The 21,936-nt window shown below is 41.0% G+C and overlaps 1 protein-coding gene across 2 annotated transcripts in view; it reads right to left on the bottom strand.

Annotated features, from left to right (window-relative positions):
* Nup155 (nucleoporin 155) overlaps positions 1-21,936 on the bottom strand; it is a 54,394-nt gene that overhangs the window by 15,626 nt on the left and 16,832 nt on the right. For both annotated transcript variants that reach the window (XR_015658145.1, NM_053952.3), the window contains 13 exon segments: positions 18,941-19,111; positions 17,311-17,421; positions 16,220-16,314; positions 13,999-14,087; positions 13,360-13,422; positions 12,180-12,327; positions 9,499-9,565; positions 8,142-8,257; positions 6,218-6,315; positions 4,513-4,643; positions 2,661-2,852; positions 1,623-1,761; positions 672-807 (listed from right to left, as the gene is read on the bottom strand). Coding sequence is in view for 1 of the 2 variants with exons in the window: in NM_053952.3 (NP_446404.2) it covers positions 672-807; positions 1,623-1,761; positions 2,661-2,852; positions 4,513-4,643; positions 6,218-6,315; positions 8,142-8,257; positions 9,499-9,565; positions 12,180-12,327; positions 13,360-13,422; positions 13,999-14,087; positions 16,220-16,314; positions 17,311-17,421; positions 18,941-19,111 (1,556 nt within the window). In the remaining variant the exon portion in view is untranslated.

Below are 21,936 nucleotides of genomic sequence, written 5' to 3'. Positions count from 1 at the left end.
ACTGATCACTGAGTTTGAGGTCAGATTGGTTTACAAAGATTTCTAGACTGAGCAAGGATACACATTTCAAAAAAACAAAAACTAACCAAACCATTTTTAAGGTTGAGATGGCAGTTCAGAAGAGGAAACTGGCTGCCCTGCAAGCATGAGGACCTGGGTTCAGTTTTCCAGGACCCATGCAGAAAGAACGGGGTGGCCATCTCTGTCTGTGCTAGCAGCTCCAGAACTGCGGGGACCAAGGACTAAGGACCTGCTGAGTGCCAGCCTGAATGCAGCTTTAGTGAGAATCCCTGTAAAGGAGCAGGTCGGAGAGTGACAGAACACAGGTCACCTCGTGTCTTCACCTGACGTCCAAGCATGCATGTAAGTACACATGTGCACATAGCACATGTATACACACACAACACACTTGTAAGTGCTTTCTCAATTTTCAGAAGGCTAAAATCTTACATATAGGCTAGAAATTATAACCTGGATCCAGGACTTGATAAAAACCCAGTTCTTTTTTTCCCCCTCCCCTAAAAACCCAGTTCCCTTTAACTGAGAACAGAGTTAAATTTTATAAAAGTTGTACTTGAAAAGTTCTTTTCCTATATTATCGATAAAGATTTTATACAAAGAGAGATCTGTCTCTTAAAATCCCAACAATCAGCCCAGGGTTGAGGACTCACCTCTCTTGGAAAGTCTGAAGACCAACCACATCCTCTTCCGGTTCCCCATGCTTATAGAAATGGAGTCCAAGACCCTGAGGATCTTTCTTCTCCGCAGCAGTAAGAGACAGTTCCACCACACCCTCATAAAAGCGCACTGATGGGAAAGACAAAGGCCAAGGGCTCAGAGCTGACTACTAAGCTGCACATGTTTTCCTTAGCAGACATAGAAAGGAACCAAGAATGGAATGCTGTATTTCTATTAGAAAATATTTCTGATGTGATTATGGAAAGAAGGGTCTAATCTGGCTAGAAAGCACATATTTTTCTTGGAAAAAACCTTTATATATAAAATAACAAACAAGTATCAGAGAAAAAACTTGTAATTTAAATCTGTGCTGATAGTTATAGTTTTTACTTTTAAAGTTAGACAAAAATGTTAGGCATTTAAAAATTAAGTATACTTTAGTAGTGTGGCTTAAAAAGAACTGAAACTCAAACTATATTAGCCAGAAACAGGAACATGTATACAATCTCAGGCTTTGGAGGGGGAGGCAGAAAGATCAGAGGCTGAAGGCTATCTGTGACTACAAGGAGATCAGTTCAGGGCCAGCCTGAGGTACATGGAAGACTGTCTCAAAAAAATAAACGAGCACTGTCTCACATGTACAGAGGCTAGTTTACTCTTCAGGATGAAAAGGAAAAAATAAATGAAAGCAACCTCACAATTTAAAGTGTCACTGTGGTCACAGACGCTAGAAAACTGGCCTCTGAGTAGTCTCTAGATCACTGTGCTGTGTTCACACATGGCCTTGTGTCCTCTCACTTAAAGAAGACAAAGAAGGGGGTTGGGGATTTAGCTCAGTGGTAGAGCGCTTGCCTAGGAAGCGCAAGGCCCTGGGTTCGGTCCCCAGCTCCGAAAAAAAGAACCAAAAAAAAAAAAAAAAAAAGACAAAAGGATTTGGTTCTCACCTTGCCGATACTGAGCACACACACTGGGGAGGTCTACTTGGTTGCTGATTTTCTGGTACTCCTTCAGAGACTCCCTCAACATCCTCTCTCTCTCGCTCTTACTCTGAACTTGCCGGGAACGCTGAAGAAGTTCATTTGCCTAAAGAGAGGACACAAGTGTAAACAGAGGCAAAGCCAAGCAGGCAGACGGTGCTGTCCGTATGCTTAGCGGATCTGACTAAATGTACATGTGCTTATCATCATTATAAATAAAAATTCTACAAACTTACTTCTTACTTTTAGGCAGAAAAGATTTTGACCAAAATAATCCTAGCTAGTCTTTCCCAGAGAGCCTTGTCTGGGAATGTTCTTGCCTAGTCAATACATTATTGGTCAGCAGGCAGATCATCATGTGACACTTAATTTTTTTTCACCTGTAGGAAAGGATCAATAAGAATTGCCTCATTAACTTTGATTCACTCCAAATTTTACTTAACGTTTTAGTGACTTTCCTTACTTTTTAAGGAAGGAAACAAACTCCAATTTTCTTAATTACTAAATTAAGTGATTTTTCCTAAATTGCTAACTTTGACCTTTTTAGACTTTATGTGTGTGGGTGTTTTGCTTGCATGTATGTCTGTGTAGCACGATCCTGATGCCCATGGATGTCAGGGCAGGGCAGCAGAACCCTTGGGACTGGTTTTACAGACAATACTAGCTGCCATATGGGTGGTGGTAGTTGAACCTGGGTCCTCTGGATAAACAGTCTGTGCTCTTAACCACAGAACCCAAATCACTACTGTCCAGTCCTATATGCTTTGTCTTAAACCATGGCCAACACATACTGCCAAAGAGTCAAAATGTAACACTTAAAGGAGTATGCATGTATGTTTAAGAAACCATGTCCTTCAACCCATGTCTCAGTTGAGGATTCTGACACTGTAACACATTAAGAACTGATCCTGAGGTGATATGAGGAAAGATCATTATGATTCTCCATTCCCACTCATCATTATGAAACCACACATATAAAAACACTGAAGAAGCAGTGACACAAACCTTGGAACAAACTGCATCATCTGTGCTATACAGAAGCGGACAGGTGTCCTGCAGATGTAAACTAATGCCATCTACAGCAGCATTGTCTCTGATGTAGCAGTTGATGAGAGAAGCAATTAGTGCTCCAGTGACCTCTTTGTCCCTGATTACCAGATCCTTAAAGGTAGTGATCTTCAGCTGCTCTTGAAATTCCTAGAAAGAGAGAGAAAACCTTTCATCAAAATCAAAGAATACTTTATTTCCTCACAAAGTAAAATTTGTTTGTTTTTTGGGACAGGGCCTCATGAGGTAGCACTTGTGGCCTAGAACTTACTATGTAGATATGGCTGGCCTTAAACATAAATCTACCTGCCTAGAATCCCAAATGTTAGCATTAAAGTTATGAGCCAGCATGCCGAAATTTCATTTGTAATAAAAGACTCTATCAATAGACTCTAATTTAAATAAGAATAGGGCTGGGGTTTGCTTCCTAGCACTGACAAAGAAAATACACCAAACACTGACATAGCTCTGCAAAAAAGCTGCAATAAAATCATATAAGGATGCAGTTAGCCTCTAGAAGGTTTAATTCAAACCTCTGGCTTTATGTATGAGAAAAGTTAGATCAAGGCAGAGTCAGCACTAGTATCAGGACACTTTGGTCATTGGGAAGAACCTTCACTAGGCTACATGTAAACCTCTGGCCGGCCATGTGTCAGCACCTGGAGGTTCAGGCAGGCAGACCTCTGTGAGACGGAGGCCAGCCTGGAGAACACCCTTCAGTTCTGGGATAGTCAGAGCGACATAGTGAGATCCTGTCTCATGATCAGACAAAAAGAATCTTGTGCTTTGTTTTTCCTTCTTCTTTTTTCTTTTTTTTTTTTTTCGGAGCTGGGGACTGAACCCAGAGCCTTGCGCTTGCGAGGCAAGCGCTCTACCACTGAGCTAAATCCCCAACCCCGCTTTGTTTTTCCTAAATAATGTTGCAATTCCAGAATTAGATGCATGAATTTGACCTGCATTTTACATAAATGCTCTTGCTAAGGTATAGCTCTAAAGTGTAGGGTCATTTATAGTCCAGTACGTATTTTTATAGTGATAGATGTTTTTCTTAAATTTCAACAAAAATATCTACAAAATAGTGCAAGTTTTGGAGGAAATATCTAATTTGCATTCCTTGAGCACATAATTAGTAATGGAAGGCAAGGAAGGTTTGAAGACAGATCACAAACGACACAGAGGCTATGAAGTTCCTATCCTAAGTTTATAATCCAATAAAAACCAAAACATCCTACCTGGAATAAAAAATAAGATGGCTTTCATCAACTAAATAGAAGAGCTTCACATTTTAAAAAGGGGAAAACAAAAGTTTATGTAAAAAAAAAAAATCAAGGAAGACTAAACAACATCCCTAGCCACTCTCTGGCCACTGGGAAAGAGAACTGGAGATCAGTTTTTCACTTTGCAACTGTGGGGACTGGGTAGGCCGCTCAGCAGTCAGTAGAGCTGCTCTTACAGAGGACCCAGGCTCAATTCCCAGCATGCACATGGAAGATGACAGCACAAGGGGACCTGATGGCTTCTTTGGGCACCACCAGGCAGGCATTTCATGCTCTTACAAAAATATAGGCAGAACACACACATGCATCAATATTGTATTTCATTTATTTATTTAGTTTGAGATGGAGTTATCCCTACACAGCTCTGGCGGACCCGGAGCTAATTCATTATGTATACCAAGCTGGCCTACAATTTAGAAAGATCCGCCGCCTCAAAGGCATGTGCCACAACATACATACAACACACATAAACTTAAAAAAGAAATAAGCATTTTGAGTATTAAATAACCCTGAAGGACAAAAAGCCACCTCACCTTTTGAAGTTCTCCTACAATGACAGTAAACTGATGTTCACAAAGGAGTTTCCACAAAGCCAGAGCTTGGTACGATTTTCTAACTAGCTGCTGGATTGCCTGAAGTGAAATCTTCTCACTCAGTTGAGCCTCTAATGACAAAATACAATTATGATATTTTATCAAATGACACAAGGCAAACTGCTTCTTCACGTCAAATACAGCATAGCTAAGAGTGACATCCCCACGTCTCCCCTGCCTCCACTACAGACAATGGGGGCATTCATTCATGTTTTCATTCCCATGAAATACACTAGCATGAATACACATGAAAACATTTGCATATGCAAATTCATTTGCATTTGACAAGGAAAATAAAAACACTGTAGTGCCTGTGTCTCATTTCTTAAGAATGCCACATCCAACAGTCCCACCCAATGGACATTCAGACTGCACCCAGCAGTGCCACTAAAACAATAGCTTAGAGGGCCTTGTAGAAGGCACCCCCTAATTTCCCAGGACTGAGTTTCTCAAACCTTGCATAACATATCCTAGAACATTATTAAGTCAATTCAGTCAGTCATAATAACTGGCCTTATCTTATAAGTAAGCAGAATACATCAAAAGGGATAAAGATGGATAAATATTATACAGTGTGTGTATATACACACACACACACACAAAAGACTGTTATTCAATCTTAGACTAGAAATTCTAACATATGCTACAGCATGGTTAGATGAGGAAAACAGTATGCTAATGAAGTAAGCCAGTAACACAATGAAAACGCAGTGCTTATGCCAAGTAACCAGAGTTAAATAGAAGATGAAAAGTAGGCCAGTGGGTGCTGTGAGCTGATAACAGGGGAAATAGGAGTTCTGTGTTAAGGTTATACAGAGCTTCACTACGGAATAATGAAAAAGTTCAATAAACAGATGCTGGCAATAGTCACACAACGTGAATATAATGAATTGTATACTTAAGGAGCTTGGGGGCCCAAACCCGAGTATTACCTAGTGATAGATTCAGAGATAGGGACATCAGTTCCTCACCTGGGTACCCACTGGTGACCCCACAAAGTTCAGTGGACGGGCCCACCCCAATAATCACCCACATGGACTAAAGGATTACACCAGAAAAGTCAAGTCACAAAGTTGAGAAAGGCATGGGTGTGTGTGGGAGGTTGGACTGTTGTAGGGATGAGGGAGACAGGATTGAGGAAGAGAGTAACCAGAATGTATATGAATGTTAAAAACTAAAAGTCAACTGTAAGGTATAGATAAATTACCACGATGAAGAAAAAAATCAAATAAGAGTGCAACATGGGGGCTGGAGAGATGGCTCAGTGGTTAAGAGCACCGACTGCTCTTCCAGAGGTCCTGAGTTCAATTCCCAGCAACCACATGGTGGCTCACAACCATCTGTAATGGGATCTGATGCCCTCTTCTGGTGTGTCTGAAGACAGCTACAGTGTACTTATATATAATAAATGAATAAATCTTTAAAAAGAGTGCATCATGCTTTCTGGAGGCAAAGGGGCAAAAATCTTAGGTTGAAAAAATATGGAAAGAAACAATTTCCATGCCGCTCGATTTTCCCAATCATAAAGATGGCACTTTAATTAAAAGGAAAAAGAAAAACAAACAAACAAAAACCCCTGTGTTTTCAAACTCTCCATTGGTGGAGCCCGTCACATATGTGTAGGCAGTCACAAGAAAGCAGTTACCATGAAACTTCCTCTGCAGCTCCTGTTGCATTTGCTGGGTGTTTCCATTCTCGGGACGCATGACTCCAAGCAGCCTCTGCTGCACTTTGGCAGTGGTACTGAAGCAGAGACAACAGTGAGCGGGAGGTTTACTGGGGCTCAGAGCAGACGCTACAAAGTGCAGGTGCGCACAGCACTGTGTTTTCTTGCAATTAAATTTCTTACTTTAGTAAGACAAGAAGACACACAGCCCATGCACTGGTACTTAAATGAGATATGGGCAATTACTAAGCTTCTGTGACTTGAAGTCAAACTATACATTCAGCAAGTTTAAACACATTTTATTTCTAAAACATTATCTGAAAATATTGCTTGCTGACAAAACTTTCTTAAGTGCTGTGGCTGGATGCACAGATCATCAAATATGCCAATACAATAGAGAAAAGCATGTGTTTGAAGACTGCAATGCTCCAGAAATTAACTGAAAATAATAAAAGCCAGCAAGCAGGATTCACCTCAAGCACTAAGAACCTGAACACTTCACAATAGTCTTTTGAAGTATCTCATTAATATTTAAGACAAATTTGTCAGAACCTTGGCACGATTTAGTGTCAGGTTGTCATTCTGACTTGACAACCATAAGACAGTGATGAATACTCCACCAGCGCTGGGTCTGGCTAATTAACTCAAGAGTTTCTTCATAGGATTGTGAGACCATATCACAAGTGATGGTCACCATGAAAAAAGAAAAAAACAGTGTGTGGATTTATAATATGGCTAGAAAGAAAATTTTAAGACTGAATGGATGCTTTTAAAAAATAACACATTGGGGGTTGGGGATTTAGCTCAGTGGTAGAGCACTTGCCTAGGAAGCGTAAGGCCCTGGGTTCGGTCCCCAGCTCCGAAAAAAAGAACCAAAAACACATTGGGGCAGGTGAGATGGCTTAGTAGCCTAGCCAACAGTGGTTGTTGCCAAGTCTGATGACCAGAGTTGGTCCCCAGAACCCACATGGTAGAGGAAAAAGCCAACTGAGGCAATTTATACTTTGACCTCCACACAGACACCACAGCACACACGCCTCTCACCCAAACAACCCCAAATAAATGTAATTTTGAAAAACAGAATAAAACAAAAATGTTATAGGTTCTTTCCTAACATTATAGAAAGAAATAAATTTATGTACAAAAGCATAATATTCCGTATTTTCACTGAGGTAAGAGAACAGGCAGATCCACTGTGGTAGAAAATCCACCAGGGTTGCAGGAATTGGGAGAGTCAATGGAGAGGGACTGAATGTGCTTATGATTGGCACAAGGAAAATATCCCAGGACTGGATACAAGTGATAATGATAACCTGAGAATTACAGTACATCTACAGGAAAGGGCTGGTTACGAGGTTAGCTCGTTGCCTGGGTGTGGTGGCACAAGCCTTTAATCCCAGCACTCAGGAGATGGAAGCAGAAAAATCATGATGTTGAGGCTGGCCTGGTCTATGAAGTTTGAGTTCTAGGATAACCAAGGCTATACCGTGAGACCCTGTCTTAAAACAATTACAACTGGGGGCTGAAGAGATGGCTCAGCAGTTAGGAAGACTGGCTACTCCTCCAGAAGACCCCAGTTCAATTCCCAGCAACCACATAGCAGACCATACCTGACTATAACTCCAGTTCCAAGGTTTCTGACACACTTCCACAGATACACATGCTGTCCAAACCCCAATGAACCCTAAACAAAGAACTGTATGGTATAGGTCTAATGTGGTAACAAAGAGCAATGGAGAGGAAAACTGGATAGCTAGCCCTGTGGCTCAGTGTAGCGTACTCGCCTACAATGTGTGAGTCCTGGGTTTTCTTCCCATACCTCAAAGAATAAGAAAAGACCCTCCATACACAGGAAAAGGTAAGTAAGTAAGGAGCAAGTAAAATTCCGAGATCTGGTTCTCACTTTGGATTTCCTAGTGGTCCTCCTGAAAACTGAGAATTTCTGTCTAGAAATTCCTGCAAACCCTTCAGTTCCTGTAGCACTGACTCCAGCAGCTGGATGGGCACACTGCTTTCAATCTGCAAGATCGGAAACAAAAGGTTCTCAAACATTTAAAGACACAGAAAAAAATGTATGTATAAAAAAAGTACTCCTTAGAGTCAACAGTGAATATATACAATTTTACTTTTGAGCTAAGCTATCTTTATAATTAATATGTAAAGCTATTTTAAGTCCATTCAACATCCAATTAGCCCAAATAAAGGGCACTAAAGGTTAGCCATATCCTTCCCTTCCTGTCCTTCTATGACTGACATAAAATTTATATGCAGTAAAACACAAATACAAAGTGAACATCTTAATTACTTTCCATAGTTCCATGGTTATCATTCAGATAGTTCAACGTGGATAACACCTACATCCTCATGTCCTTATCTGCCAATTAATCAATCAGTTCAAGGGAACTTTTCTTTACTATCATGGATTAATTCATACCCATTCTGAAGAGCATACAAATACTATGTCAGATAAAATGCATTCTTATTATTAGAAATGTGAAGTCTAAAAAGAGCATCAAAATTTGGGTTGACCTGTGTATATCAGTGCATGTCACTGCGTGTGAATGCCTGTGTGTGTGTGTGTGTGTGTGTGTGTGTGTGTGTGTGTGTGTGTGTTAGAGCATGTGTACATCAGTGTGTGTGCATGTCAGTGCATGTGTATAATCCCAGTACTTGGAGGGTGTGGAAGGAAGATCAAATGATCGGAGCCAGTTTTACATACATAGCAAGACCCTCTTGTGAAAAAGAAAAAAAAAAATGAAAAACAGAACAGCAAAGAAAACAAAGAAGAGTAAAGGAAAGACAAATAAGATAAAACAAAAGGCCCGAGCGCTTAAAGCCAGCCTACTGGATCTGTGAAAACAGAGCTCTGGGGTGTCTTTGTAAAGCGATAAGCGATCTGGAGTGTGTGAGCTCGCATTAGTTCTGCTGAGGCTGGGAGAGCATCACGCTTCTGTAAAGTACAAGTGCGAGCAGATGGGGCGGTTAAGGATCAGAGCTGGCTCTCTGACCTCACAGCAACCTTCAGAAAGAGCCAGGCTATTCTGTTCATTTTGCACCGGAGCACCAGGCTATGAAATGTTAAAAACTGTACTTGGTAAAGTGACTGGGACAAACCCTAAACTAGAGAAAGAACAGTTTATTAGAGGAGAACAGAATACATGTTCATAGAGCAATTAGGACATGAGAAACAAACACTACCGACTGAATAACATCATCAACTGGTTACACACAATCAAGGAGGTAACAATTTACACACTTACTGCAGTGATCTCCCTGTTGGAACTCTTGAATACTCTTTCAACAACTAAGCTAGCATCCCAAATATTTCTGGAACAAAAATGTTTTGGTTATTGTACTGTAAACAAATACAACCTCTTACAATATGCAGTTACTGTCTTGTCTGTACGAACATGAAGGCTTTATTCATTTTTCTTTTCTTTTTTTCAGAGCTGGGGACCGAACCCAGGGCCTTGCGCTTGCTAGACAAGCGCTCTATACCACTGAGCTAAATCCCCAACCCCTATTCATTTTTTCAAATGCAGTAATGACTTATTTTTAACATTCTTAAAAATGAAGCTAGAGACAGTTCAGCAAGAAAACAAACTTGTAGATGCCTTGTGACCTGAATGGCATCCCTAGAAGCCCAGAAAGTGGGAGATTTTACGAGTGTCCCCGACATGCACATCTGCACCACGTCCACACTGCAGCACATGTACCTCTGCCTCACTGTGCACACACATCAATATAAACACAATTTTAAGAAAAGAAGGGAAAAACTGGAAACATTTCAAACATAACATTATTCCAGAAAATGAAAGTACACTAAAGAAAAACTCAGTGGTTAAGGGCACTTAATGCTCTAGGGATCTAGGTTCTGTTCCCAGCACTAACAGGACAGCCAACAGCAGTCCTGTATCTTACTTCCAGGAGATCTGGTCACCTCTTCATGGGCACCAGGCATACATGCAGTGAACATGCATTCATGCAGGAAAAATATTGTACACATAAAATTTTTTTAAAAAAATCACAACACACACACATACACCCACCCCCCATTGATGAAAGTGTTGATCCCAACTGGCTATAAGATCAGTCCCTACAGTCATGGCAGCTGATTAGACAGAATGGGAGGACTACAAATAGTGCAACCATGCTTTATCCTTCCCTCTAACCACTTCCTGTACAGGACTTCCACACCTGTCCTTTAGAGCAATGCTGTCTCCTCACCAGTGTCTGAATAGAAGTTGGACAGATAAGACAGGTCAGAGAATGTCACTGTTGTGAACACAGGCATAGAAGGGCTTTGGAAGTTTCAACCTTCACATGCAGCAAGAGACACCCACCACCAGCAAGAGACAGATTGTTGGCTGTCCTATTAAGAATGAGACTAAACGGGGTTGGGGATTTAGCTCAGTGGTAGAGCCCTTGCCTAGGAAGCGCAAGGCCCTGGGTTCGGTCCCCAGCTCCAAAAAAAAGAACAAAAAAAAAAAAAAAAAAAAAAAAAGAATGAGACTAAACAGAGAACAGAACTGTGCCCAGTCACACCAGTGTATAAATGAGCCTTGAAGCATACAGCAGTCTAGTCAAGATACATAAACCTCTTTCTACTGTAGCATGATTGCATATGCATGAGTGAGCCAAGTAAGACCAGAGCTGCCCAGTGAAATCTAGACACATACTACTCAGGGACAGGATGGTAAGTCTAGTTATTAATGTGCGTGTAGATATAATCTGAGGCTATATGCACTGAAATACAACAATGAATACAGGTAAAGGGCTGAACAATGCAAAAAATGTTGTCAATGAATTACTTAAAACTAAATGTAAATGGGAGAGGCGCCATGGAGTTTCTGGGGATGACTCTAGCTGAGACTCCTAGCATGGGGATATGAAGTGGCCACCTCCTGTAGCCAGGCAGGACCCACACCAGGGAGATAAGGACATCAACTTAGCCACAAAACCTTCAACCCAAAATTTATCCTGCCTACAAGATGTGCAGGGACAAAGATGAAGCAGAGCCTGAGGGAGTGGCTAACCAATGACCACCCAACACTGAGACCCATCCCGTGGGAAAGCACTAGTCCCTGACACTATTAATGATATGCTGTTATGCTTGCAGACAGGAGTCAAGCATAACTGTCCTCTGGGGGGCTCCACCCAGCAGTTTACTGAAACAGATGCAGAGACCCACAGCCAAACATTGAATGGAGCTCGGGTAACTGAAAGGGACAGGAACTTCATAAGACCAACCAAGTCAACTAACCTGTACCTTGGGTGCTCCCAGAGACTGACTGAACCACCAATCAAAGAGCACAGACGGACTGGACTTAGCATAACCCCCCAACCCCTAGCCCACAGAAATAGCAAATGGTCTCATGCCAGCCCCCCAACAACTGGAACAGGGGCTGTCCCTTAATCTGTTGCCTGCCTGTGGATCCAATTCCCTTAACTGAGCTAGTCTGTCTGGTCAGAAGAGGATGCATCTTGTCCTGCAGTGACTTGCTGTGTCAGGGTGGGGTGGTACCCAGGGGGCTTTCCCCTTTTCCCCTTCTCAGTGGAGAAGGGAAAGAAGAAATAAGGGACTGTGTGAGGGGGAATCAAGAAACGGGGAGGGTAGGGGTTGGGGATTTAGCTCAGTGGTAGAGCGCTTGCCTAGGAAGCGCAAGGCCCTGGGTTCAATCCCCAGCTCCGAAAAAAAGAACCAAAAAAAAAAAAAAAAAAAAAAGAAACGGGGAGGGCTTTGAGAGGGATGTAAAGAGAATTAAAAAACAAACAAACAAAAACAAAAAAACAAAAAAAAAAAAAACAAAAACCCCACAAAGAACTATAAGTAAAATTCAGTAAGTAATGTTCCAAATATAGATTTAGGAATATAGAGTAGGATTTTGTCCTACTGCAAATAGGACAAAATAAATAGCATTAGGTAGTACAAAGTACTTACCCCATGATTCGAGAAAAGTAAATGCAAATACCGTTGTGTTTTCCTGAGTACACAATCTCTGGTCCAGTCAAACCACTCAGGCTTGCAGCCTGCATGGCTGGGTTTCCAACAGCAGACATTGGGGTTGACATGGTAGGAGGCTGAGCACCTGTGCACACATAAGAAAAAGTCTCTTAGAAGTATATCCTAGGCTCATCTAAGACTCAGGAGCTCCAACTTACTACTGCTACTTTGTTAAATACAGTTAGCAAACAGCCTTCTAAATTCACATCTCATATACAGGGCCAGTGCAGCTCTCAGCCTCATCAGACAAGCTCCTTTGTGCCATAAATGGTGGCTAACAAAGAAGCTGAAATGCAGAGAATGAGGATCTGTAGAGGCTTTAGTCCCAAATGGCACAGCCCAACCCCATCCCAGCACCAGAAGGCACAGGGACCATCATGGGAAAGGGCATGAAAAGCCTACAAGAACCAGAGGTCAGAAAGACCCAGGAGAGAGTGTCTTCTGCACGTGACAGGGCTGCTGCACTCATGACCTCAGTCAATATTCTAGCCCGAAGAGAGAAGGGCTCCCAAGCCTCTGCCTCTAGCTGAGGACCCATTAACAGTTGAGGGCTTCTGGGTTCTAAGGGTGGTTATGGCCTTTGCATGCTCCAGTGGATGGCCCCATGTCCACTGGTGTATGGACAGTACAAATTGGACTGGGTGGGCTATTAAACAAACAAACAAACCAAACCAAACAGGACACAAGGTTGAGAAGGGCTGGGGATTTGGGACTATGGTTGTGGAAGGAGTTGTGGGTAAATATGATCAAACACATTATATGCATGTATGGAATTCTCAAATTAATAAAGACAAAAGAAAAAAGAAATTGTATGTGTTTAGAAATTTCAATACTCCATTTGGTGTATCCTGACATGAAAGGGAAGTGTGTAAAGTTAATGAATAGATACCCATTTGGTTTTGTTTATAAGAGGTAGAGACATGGATGGGCTTTCTCAGCTGTTTTACATTGACTGTGAGGATCAAACTCAGGTCTTAATGGTATGTGAAGCACTTTACCACCTGAATCATTTCCTCAACTTTTTTTTAAAAAAGGGATCATGCAAATTAGTTCTTTCAACATTAAGCATCAGGAACAATAATTGTTAGTTCTTCAAAATGGAACAGAAAAAAGGTACCATGGGATGGTGTCCCCAAAGAGGAAGGATTTGGATAGGGACTCCCAGTAGGAACAGGAGAACCTGCAAAAGAAAACAAAACAAAAAAACAGTGACATGTAAAATACCTTCCCAATGCTTTGAATCTGATCAAGATTATTTAAAGAAGCTACGTATCAATGTGACTGAGAAATGACAGGCACTACCTACTAGAGTCAAGTTCCAGACACACATATATTCAACTAGACATTCTCCCATTTGGAAGATATAGATACAGGTGTTCTTATCACTTGACTACTCATCTCTGTCCTTTTCTTTTTTAAAAAGTCTTTTCCCTTTGAATGCTAAATGACATCTGTAAATACTATTGCTTGCATATTAATTTGCTTTTTAGTATTCATTAATGGTTCATTATGGCCAGGGTGATGACAGCACACGCCTTTAATTATGACATTAGGAGACAGAGACAGGGGAATTAATTTTTGAGTTCAAAGCCAGTAGAAAGTTCCAGGCCAGCTAAAGCTGCATAGGAAGACTTTAATCTCAAAACAAAATCAATCCCCCCACCCCGTAAAAGATCCCCAAAGAGTCAGCAGTCACTATCTAGAGACCATTCACTAGTGACACAGAAGCACTAATAAAACATCATGTCGTACTCACTAGAATACATAGGAGAGCCCAGGATGGGACCAACGTTACTCGGAGTGGGAAGAGTAGCTGGAAATCTCATCTGTGCCTCACCACCATACCTGTTTGTGTGACAAGAGTATGAGTTCAATGAAAATGACAATCTTATAAACACTGGGATAATCTCTGCTCCTGTTTAGCTTTTATACAATGGGTAGAGACTTTGCTGTATGGTGCGCACAGTGAAATAAATATATATATAGCATAATCCTTCAATAAATGATGATCTCAAATTGCTACGAGGAAATCAGAAGGGACTCACTCTAAGTGTAGCTGGTTTTGTTGGCTCTTTCTTCTGACTTCTCCACCCTTTGACCCCATGGGAAGAGAGGAAAGGATCTCTGAATCTACTTTGCTCTTCTTGCTTCTTTTTTGCATGTGTACTAACAAATTGTGACCTACCCCCTCAACAACTAACAACCCAACCCAACTCTCGAGGACCTGGAATTTATATCCTCTCTACGAAGTTCCCAGACTCCCAAACATTGCACAATCGAAGAAACTGTGCAGCTGATAAAACCATGCCTCAGCTGGAGCATGGAGCAAATCACATAGTTAGCTGCTGTGGACAGTCTGAAGCAGTGCCATATCCCACACTTGGGATCAAAATGAAAACACATTCATATAACATTTCTGTAGCCTTTTTTTTAAAGAAACCAAACTTCCAAAATTGTCTCTGTCTAAAAAAAAGGACATGTAATCAATAGTTTTTTTAATGTAGAAATAACAGTCTTTCTAATAGAATACACTTAGTCACATTTAAAGAAAAAAATTAAAGATTTATTTATCTTTCTGTAAATGTTGTCTTGCCTGAATGTATGTCTGTGCAATTGAATATGGAGGCCACAGGAGAACGTCAGGTCCCTTGGAAGTAGAGAGAGTTGTCAGCTGCCACGAGGGTGCTGTGAATTGAACCTGGTCCTCTAAGAGGGCAGCCAGTGTTCTTAACTCGGCCCCCACGAATTTAAAGATACAGCACAGGCATTCTTCAAATTTCTGATTAAGTATTTTATAGAAAGTGTGACTGAGGAATGACAGATACTACCTACTAGAGTCAAGAACCAGCCACACGTGTTTTCACCTAGACAAAGAAACTCTGAAGGCTGGGGCATAAGTTAATGACACAGTGCTTGGTTACTGGAGTCCTGGTTTAATCCCCAGTACTGCAAACACAAAATCAAAGAAATCAGATTTTAAAACCTACCTCTGACACTATTTCCTCTCTGAATCTGTCAGCACCATTGACACACATGCTATACATTGATACACATGCTATAGAACCGGTTGTTTGAAGAAGTAAGGAAGATGGAGGAGAGTCGATGGCAAAGTGCAAAACAAGAGGACAAAAAGAAGCGAAGAAAACCCAGAGAACAGTGATGCATGCACTATGCTCTTCGGCCTATTCCACAGGCATTCCTATCTTTCTAGATTTTACTCTTACTAATGAAGTTTAATAATTTGCCTATCTCCTCTGTTTGGCAAAGCCTTAATTATCACACTGGTATCATCTAAAAAGTGGCCCAAGAGCAGTGTCTCTTTAATCCCAGCACTCAGCCATCACAGGATGCATGGTGCGTCCCTGTCTACAAACAAACAAACAAACAAACAAGCAAGCACCAACAGCACTACTAACAACAAAACCCGAGGGCGCAGAGAGAGTCAGCAGTTCTGAGCACAGGGTAGGCCTGAAGGAGACCTGGGTTCTGTAGTGAGCACCCACATGGAAGCTCACAGCTGACTACAATTGGGAGTCATGGGGAACCCACTGCACTCTTCTGGGGCCCAACAGAACTGCATGCATGAACTGCACAGATGCAGCAGGGAAAACATTTATACACACACAATAATTTTAAGTGGCCTTGGAGATTGAGCTTAGCATGTGTTCAATTTCTGGTACCAATAAACCAACCAACCAGCAAAGAAAAAAGCAGGTCTTTTATTTATATATAAATATTTCATAATATTTTAAAGTATTTGATGAATAGTTTTGAACTAAGGATGTAGCTCATTGGTAGACTGCTTGGTATTTATATAGCATGAGCAAAAACAAAAACAAAAAAAAAAAAAACCCAACAACAACAAAAACAAAAACCCCAACAACAACAACAAAACAAACCTACGTTCAACTCTCAGAATGCCCCTCAATGAAATGCAGCTCAGGACATAACACTCTCTCTCTCTCCACCTGACATACCTAAAGAATGCCCGCGTAGCCCAGGCAGACACCTCTCTGTCACAGGCAGCGGTGGAACAAGCAAGAATAAGGCACGTCGCACAAGCTTGGTCTTCCTGAAAGGACGAAAGCCCAGGCATTAAAGACAAATCCAGAGCTCACGACAAGTGCTCAATAAATACTTGCTGATGGAATGAAATCAACCGACATGAAGAAAGCCAACAGCCTGAGGTGAAGTTCAGCTCAGGCACTAGTGTTTAAGACACTTTCTCTTTATTAAGATCTTCATCAACTGTTACTCTATTTTATTCTTCCTCTTTCTATCTTTTAGAAATTATCACCAAGAGCCAACACTCATTGAGTACCTATCTTGTGGTAGGCACTATTTTAATAATCCAGTATTGCTAGGCAGTGGTGGCACATACCTTCAATTCCAGCGCTCAGGAGGCAGAGGCAGGAGGATCTCCAAATTGGAGGCCAGCTTGGTCAACATACAGAGTTCCTGGACAGCCAGGGAAAGAGAGAATCCTGTCTCAAACAAATTCAGTATATATTAGTCCTTGTAGCACACAGTGCTTCAGGATAATGCAGTTTACATACAACCAAAGCGTAGTGAATACAAGTATCTCACTCCACTGGAAAAGGGTTTCATAGCAGATAGTCTGAGTCCTGAATCTCTACTTACCTTTATTGAGAAAGTCCTAATTTTACATAAGCCTTCTCAGTTTTAAATCTATCAATTCTAATATTGCTATTAAGTACTAAGTCTCCACATTCTGCCTCAAGTTCCTGCCTTAGGTAATTCCATGTGATGGGGAACATACACACAAGTGCATGTTCATAAGGTAATGCCTGGTGCTTTTAATAAAAAGCCTATTTATCATACAACTTCAATATCGTTATTATAGTTCAGTAAAATATATCAACATCAGAGAATAAATGTGGAAGAGTCTTATAACATTACTACTTTCAAAATCAATATGTATGTGTTGATTCGAGTACAAAAGAGAACAGATAATTTCTGTGTATTACATTGTTTTACTTCTTGTTTACAAACTATTTTAATATTTTAGTTTCTTTATTTAAAATCCCTCCCTGCAGTTCATAGTTACCTGATGTAATTTGAAGAATCTCTCAATCTCTTCTCCATCCCCTCCCACGTTACTCACAAGCAGATGTCTCAGCTGATCTACGGGTCTAAGTTTGTGAAACATAAGACTACCCTAAGAGATCAAAACGGAGAAATAACATGAGAAAGCGATTACCGAGCCTGACCGGTAGGGAGTTGGAGATGTAGCTCAGAGATGCACAGCCCTTTAAGTTCTGTCCCCACGAACACACACAAAAAACCTGGTGGTAAGAACTGACTGCTACCGTACTTAATAACGAGCAGCTCCGAGAACACAATGAAGTGGACAAGAACAATTTATATTAAAACAGCCAGCCTACCCTCACTTTCCATATCTGTAAAAAAGAGCCTTGCCTTTCTCATGCCGATTCAAAATCCAGGGAATTAGTTACATTATTCACTGGTTATATTAGCACACGTATGTCTATTTGTACAAAAATAAAGCTGGATCCTTAGACACCCAAAATACAGGATACACTCCAAACAGATGCAGGGTTTAAAGGGCAAAATTACATTATAAAGAAAAAACCTTAATATCTACGATACATAAATCTTAGCAATCTTAAGATAATAAATAACAACTCTAAAGAAATGGTGATACCATTATGGTTATGGCACAGATTAGAAGTACCACCTCCACCTTTTTTAGTATATGTGCTGCCGAAGCGAGCACCACCTCCACCTTTAGACGCCTGCTCAACACTGCATTTCCAAATTCTATAAACAACTACAATACCAGGACAAAAGGTGACAAGACAGCCACTAAGTGGTTAAAAAGAAGCATCACACATCACATGAAAATGTCAGAGGGACCATGCACTATGCTCCTCAGAGAATCTTGCAATTTAGAGCATACAAACGTTTCCCCCCTTAATTTTCAGACTACATTTGATGTGGAAACTCTGGGAAGCAAAGCCAGAGAAAAGGAAGCATCACTATACAGAACAGGGACTGACAGTGTACAGCAATATATAAACACTTGCAAAGGCAACTAACCTCATTCTCACCAGAGAGTAAATGTGTCAGGGCAAGTTATGGTGAAACCTAGTCATAGACATGCCTAGTGAATAAACACAGGAGGTTGGCAGTGTCTATCTAAAGTACAGACACGCATACTCTCGTATAAGGAAAACTAACAGCACAGCACTAGGGATGCACATGAAATAAGGAAAACTAGTTTAACAGGGCACATTTACACACAAAAAAAACCACTGCCAAATGCAAATTAGAAGTATAGGCATAAAAACCTACAAAAGGTATTTTTGAAATTTAAAAAGGTATATGATACCGTATAGAATGCTAGCATTTACTTAGAAATATTTACATTATTCTCTTAATGTATCTGTAAACAAATATATAGATATTGACAACACATGTATCTGGATAGGAGACATTATTTTATACACTTTCTAGGTCAATGCATTACTGAGATGACACCTGAGAGTATCTGACGAAAGCATTAAATAACTACACCAGGGGAACGGCTGAGCAGTCATGGATGCCGAGCATGCTGCAGTTCCTTAGTTAAACTGTCAGCACTACAGTGAGAAAGAAAAGAGTTTGGCATATTTGATATAGTTTCTTTCCACCATGGTAAACAGATGTGCACATACCTGTGCTGAGAGGAGAACGAATTTCTTTGGAGGCAACATGTGCTGTTGTACAACAACTGGGGAGTCAGTTATTGGAATATGATCTTTATTTAAAGGCGTGATTATTTTATCTACTTTTAATTCATCTATTGCAGAAAGAGCCCAGGAATGGCCATCAACACGAGTTGTCATCTATAAAAAAAGAAATATAGTGTTTTCATATTTGCTTTAAATCACACACGTCAAAGCTTTTAGAAAACAAAAAATAAAAAAAAACAAACCTCCCTAGTTTCAACAACATAAATATATTCAATATATACTTGGCTTTTTACCTTTTATTTTGTTTGGTTTTTGAAATAGGATTTCTCTGTGTAGCCCTGGCTGTCCTGTCGTAGATCAGGCTGGCCTCAAACTTAGAGATCTGCCTGCCAGCCTACCCAGTGCTGGGATTAAAGGTGTGCGACACCGTTCCTGGGAAGTTATTCATTTTCATTTTATGTGCATTAGTGTTTTGCCTGCAGGTGCCTGTGTGACAGTGTCAGATCTCCTGGAGCTGGAAAGATGAGAGCTGCCATGTGTGTGCTGGGAATTGAACCCAGGACCTCTGGAAGAGCAGCCAAGGACTATGAGCTCAAAGTACCTCTCCCTTGTGACAGGACAAGGGTTTCCCCACCTGTCTCAGCTGGAGCCATCTTTGTTTCAACCTGAAACTGAGCCTTCCTTTTCTACCCACCGTCCTGGGGAGAAGTATGCTGTCCTGAGAAGTACCCTGCACTGTTCTAGAAACAGGGTTGAAATGCCCCAGCTAACCAAATGTTTTTGTCCTCTGATAAACTGCTTGCTTGCTTGCTTATAAACTCCTGCAACTGGCAACCAGGATAGTTTTTCTGTTCTTTGCCTGTCCTCCTTGTAAAATGCTTTCTGTGAGGAGAGTTTTTCCCCACACAGTTCCTGACTACTTCAGTACAGATCCTCGGTTTGGAATTTGGTTGTACTGAGTGGTCTTTGGTTCTATCTAGGAATTTGGTCCTGATTCTCATAACCACCTTCTGGTTTACTACTGTAACTAGTGTCTTCACTTCTACAAAGTAACAAACTGAGGGTAAAAATAATGACTGACTTAAAAGCCTTCAGCTAGGTGTGATGGTGAAGCTTCTAATTCCAGAATTCACAAGATTGATGCAGGGGGATTACCATGAATTCCAGGCCAACATGGGCTAAGATATCTAGTTCTAAACCAGATATAGACAAACAAAAAAACAAAATCCAAACAAAGAAAGGCCCAAACTCCCAAAAGCAGAGCGAACACAACACATTAAATGGAGGTGGCTGGTTTAGCTGGGCCTGGTTAGCAAAGCAGCTGACTAGCATGGAGAAGCAGAGGACACCAGGGGGAGAAGAGCTGACCAGGAGCTGACCAGGACAGCCTCGGTGGACTCACGGTAGTGCTGCTCCAAGGGCTGCATACATTAAAGCTAACGCTTACCAGGCGCGATGACCCACATCTTTAATCCCAGTTCCCGGGAGGCAGAGGCAGGAGGATGTCTGAATACAAGGGCAGCCTGGTCTACAAGGGCAGAGCTCTCTTTCAGAGAGAAACCTTGTCTCACCATCAGCACCACCTGCTACACACACACACACACACACACACACACACACACCCCCAACATAGTGGTGCACACCTTTACTCCTAGTAGATCTCTGAGTTCAAGGCCAATCTAGTCTAAAAAGCGAGTTACAGGACAGCCAGGGTTATGTAGACAGATCCTGTCTCAAAAACAAAAACGAAACAGAAAACCCCTCAAAACTCTAGTCAGTGTGTGTGTGTTTATATGTAGAAGAGACACATGTAATGAAATGTTGGCAATTTTCTTGTGAGGTTCAGTTTAGCACTGAAACCATTTTAAAGTTTTCTAATGAATCTGAATACTTTAATCCTGAGTGCTAAGATTTTTCTGATTAATAAGAATACTTTACTTTAACCCCAGCACTTGAGGCAGAAGCAGGAGCGTCTACAGAGCGAGTTCCAAGACATTCAGAGCTGCACTTTGTCAAAGAGAACCTTTGTCTCATAAAACCAAACAGAAGGGAAAAAAAGACTACAAGTGAGATGAACTTCACAGGTTAGTAATACAGAATTCTAATTCAGAGCCTAAGTAGCTCATCACTAACTAAAATTAGATTTAAATGTGATGAAAATCATTTCAGAAAAATCACATTTATTTTCAGCTATCTTACAGAAAACATTCTAAAATGGTTCCAGGGTCGGCAAGATGGTTCAGATAAGACAATGATCTGAGTTTGCTCCCCAGAACTCAGGTAAAGATGGAGAAAGAGAAGCAACTCAACAAAGCCATCCTCTAACATATACAGCTCCCACAAATACAGAACACAAGGGAGGAACAAGAGCACCAATGTTCTCTTTTAAAGACATTTTTAGAATCCAAGCATGGCATGCTGATAATCCTATCATTTGGGATGCAGAGGATGGTGGGTCTCTGTGAGTTCAAGGTTAGTCTGGTTTAGCCATGTAGGATTACATAATGAGAACTGCCAAAAAGAAAGATTTTTGCTTGTTTAGTTATTACTGTAATCATCTCTAGTCTGACAAAGTCAAAAATAAGAATTATTAAGAGATATTTCTTCACTCTAAGATTGCTTTCTTTGGGATGGAGAGATGGCTCAGTTAAGGACACTTGCCAATCTTGGGGAGGACCCAGTTTTGACTCCCAGCATTTATATGGTGGTGGCGCAATTCCAGTTGCAGGGAACTCTTTGTCCTCTCATAACCTTAGTGGGTATTAGGCATGCACATAGTGTGTGTACGTACATACATATGTACATACATATATACATACATACATGCATGCATGCATGCAGGAAAAGCACTATATGCACATTAAATCTAAAAACCTTAAAAAAAAAAAATTTAGGGGCTGGAGAGATGGTTCAGCAGTTGTTAACCCTGACCGCTCTTCCGGAGGTCCTGAGTTCAATTCCCAGCAACCACATGGTGG

The sequence above is a fragment of the Rattus norvegicus genome, chromosome 2, assembly GCF_021556685.1.
Source record: "Rattus norvegicus strain SHRSP/BbbUtx chromosome 2, alternate assembly SHRSP_T2T, whole genome shotgun sequence".
In the NCBI taxonomy this organism is placed as follows: Eukaryota; Metazoa; Chordata; class Mammalia; order Rodentia; family Muridae; genus Rattus; species Rattus norvegicus.
Note: the sequence above shows the minus strand (reverse complement) of the source record. Positions and strands in the feature narration are given on the sequence as shown.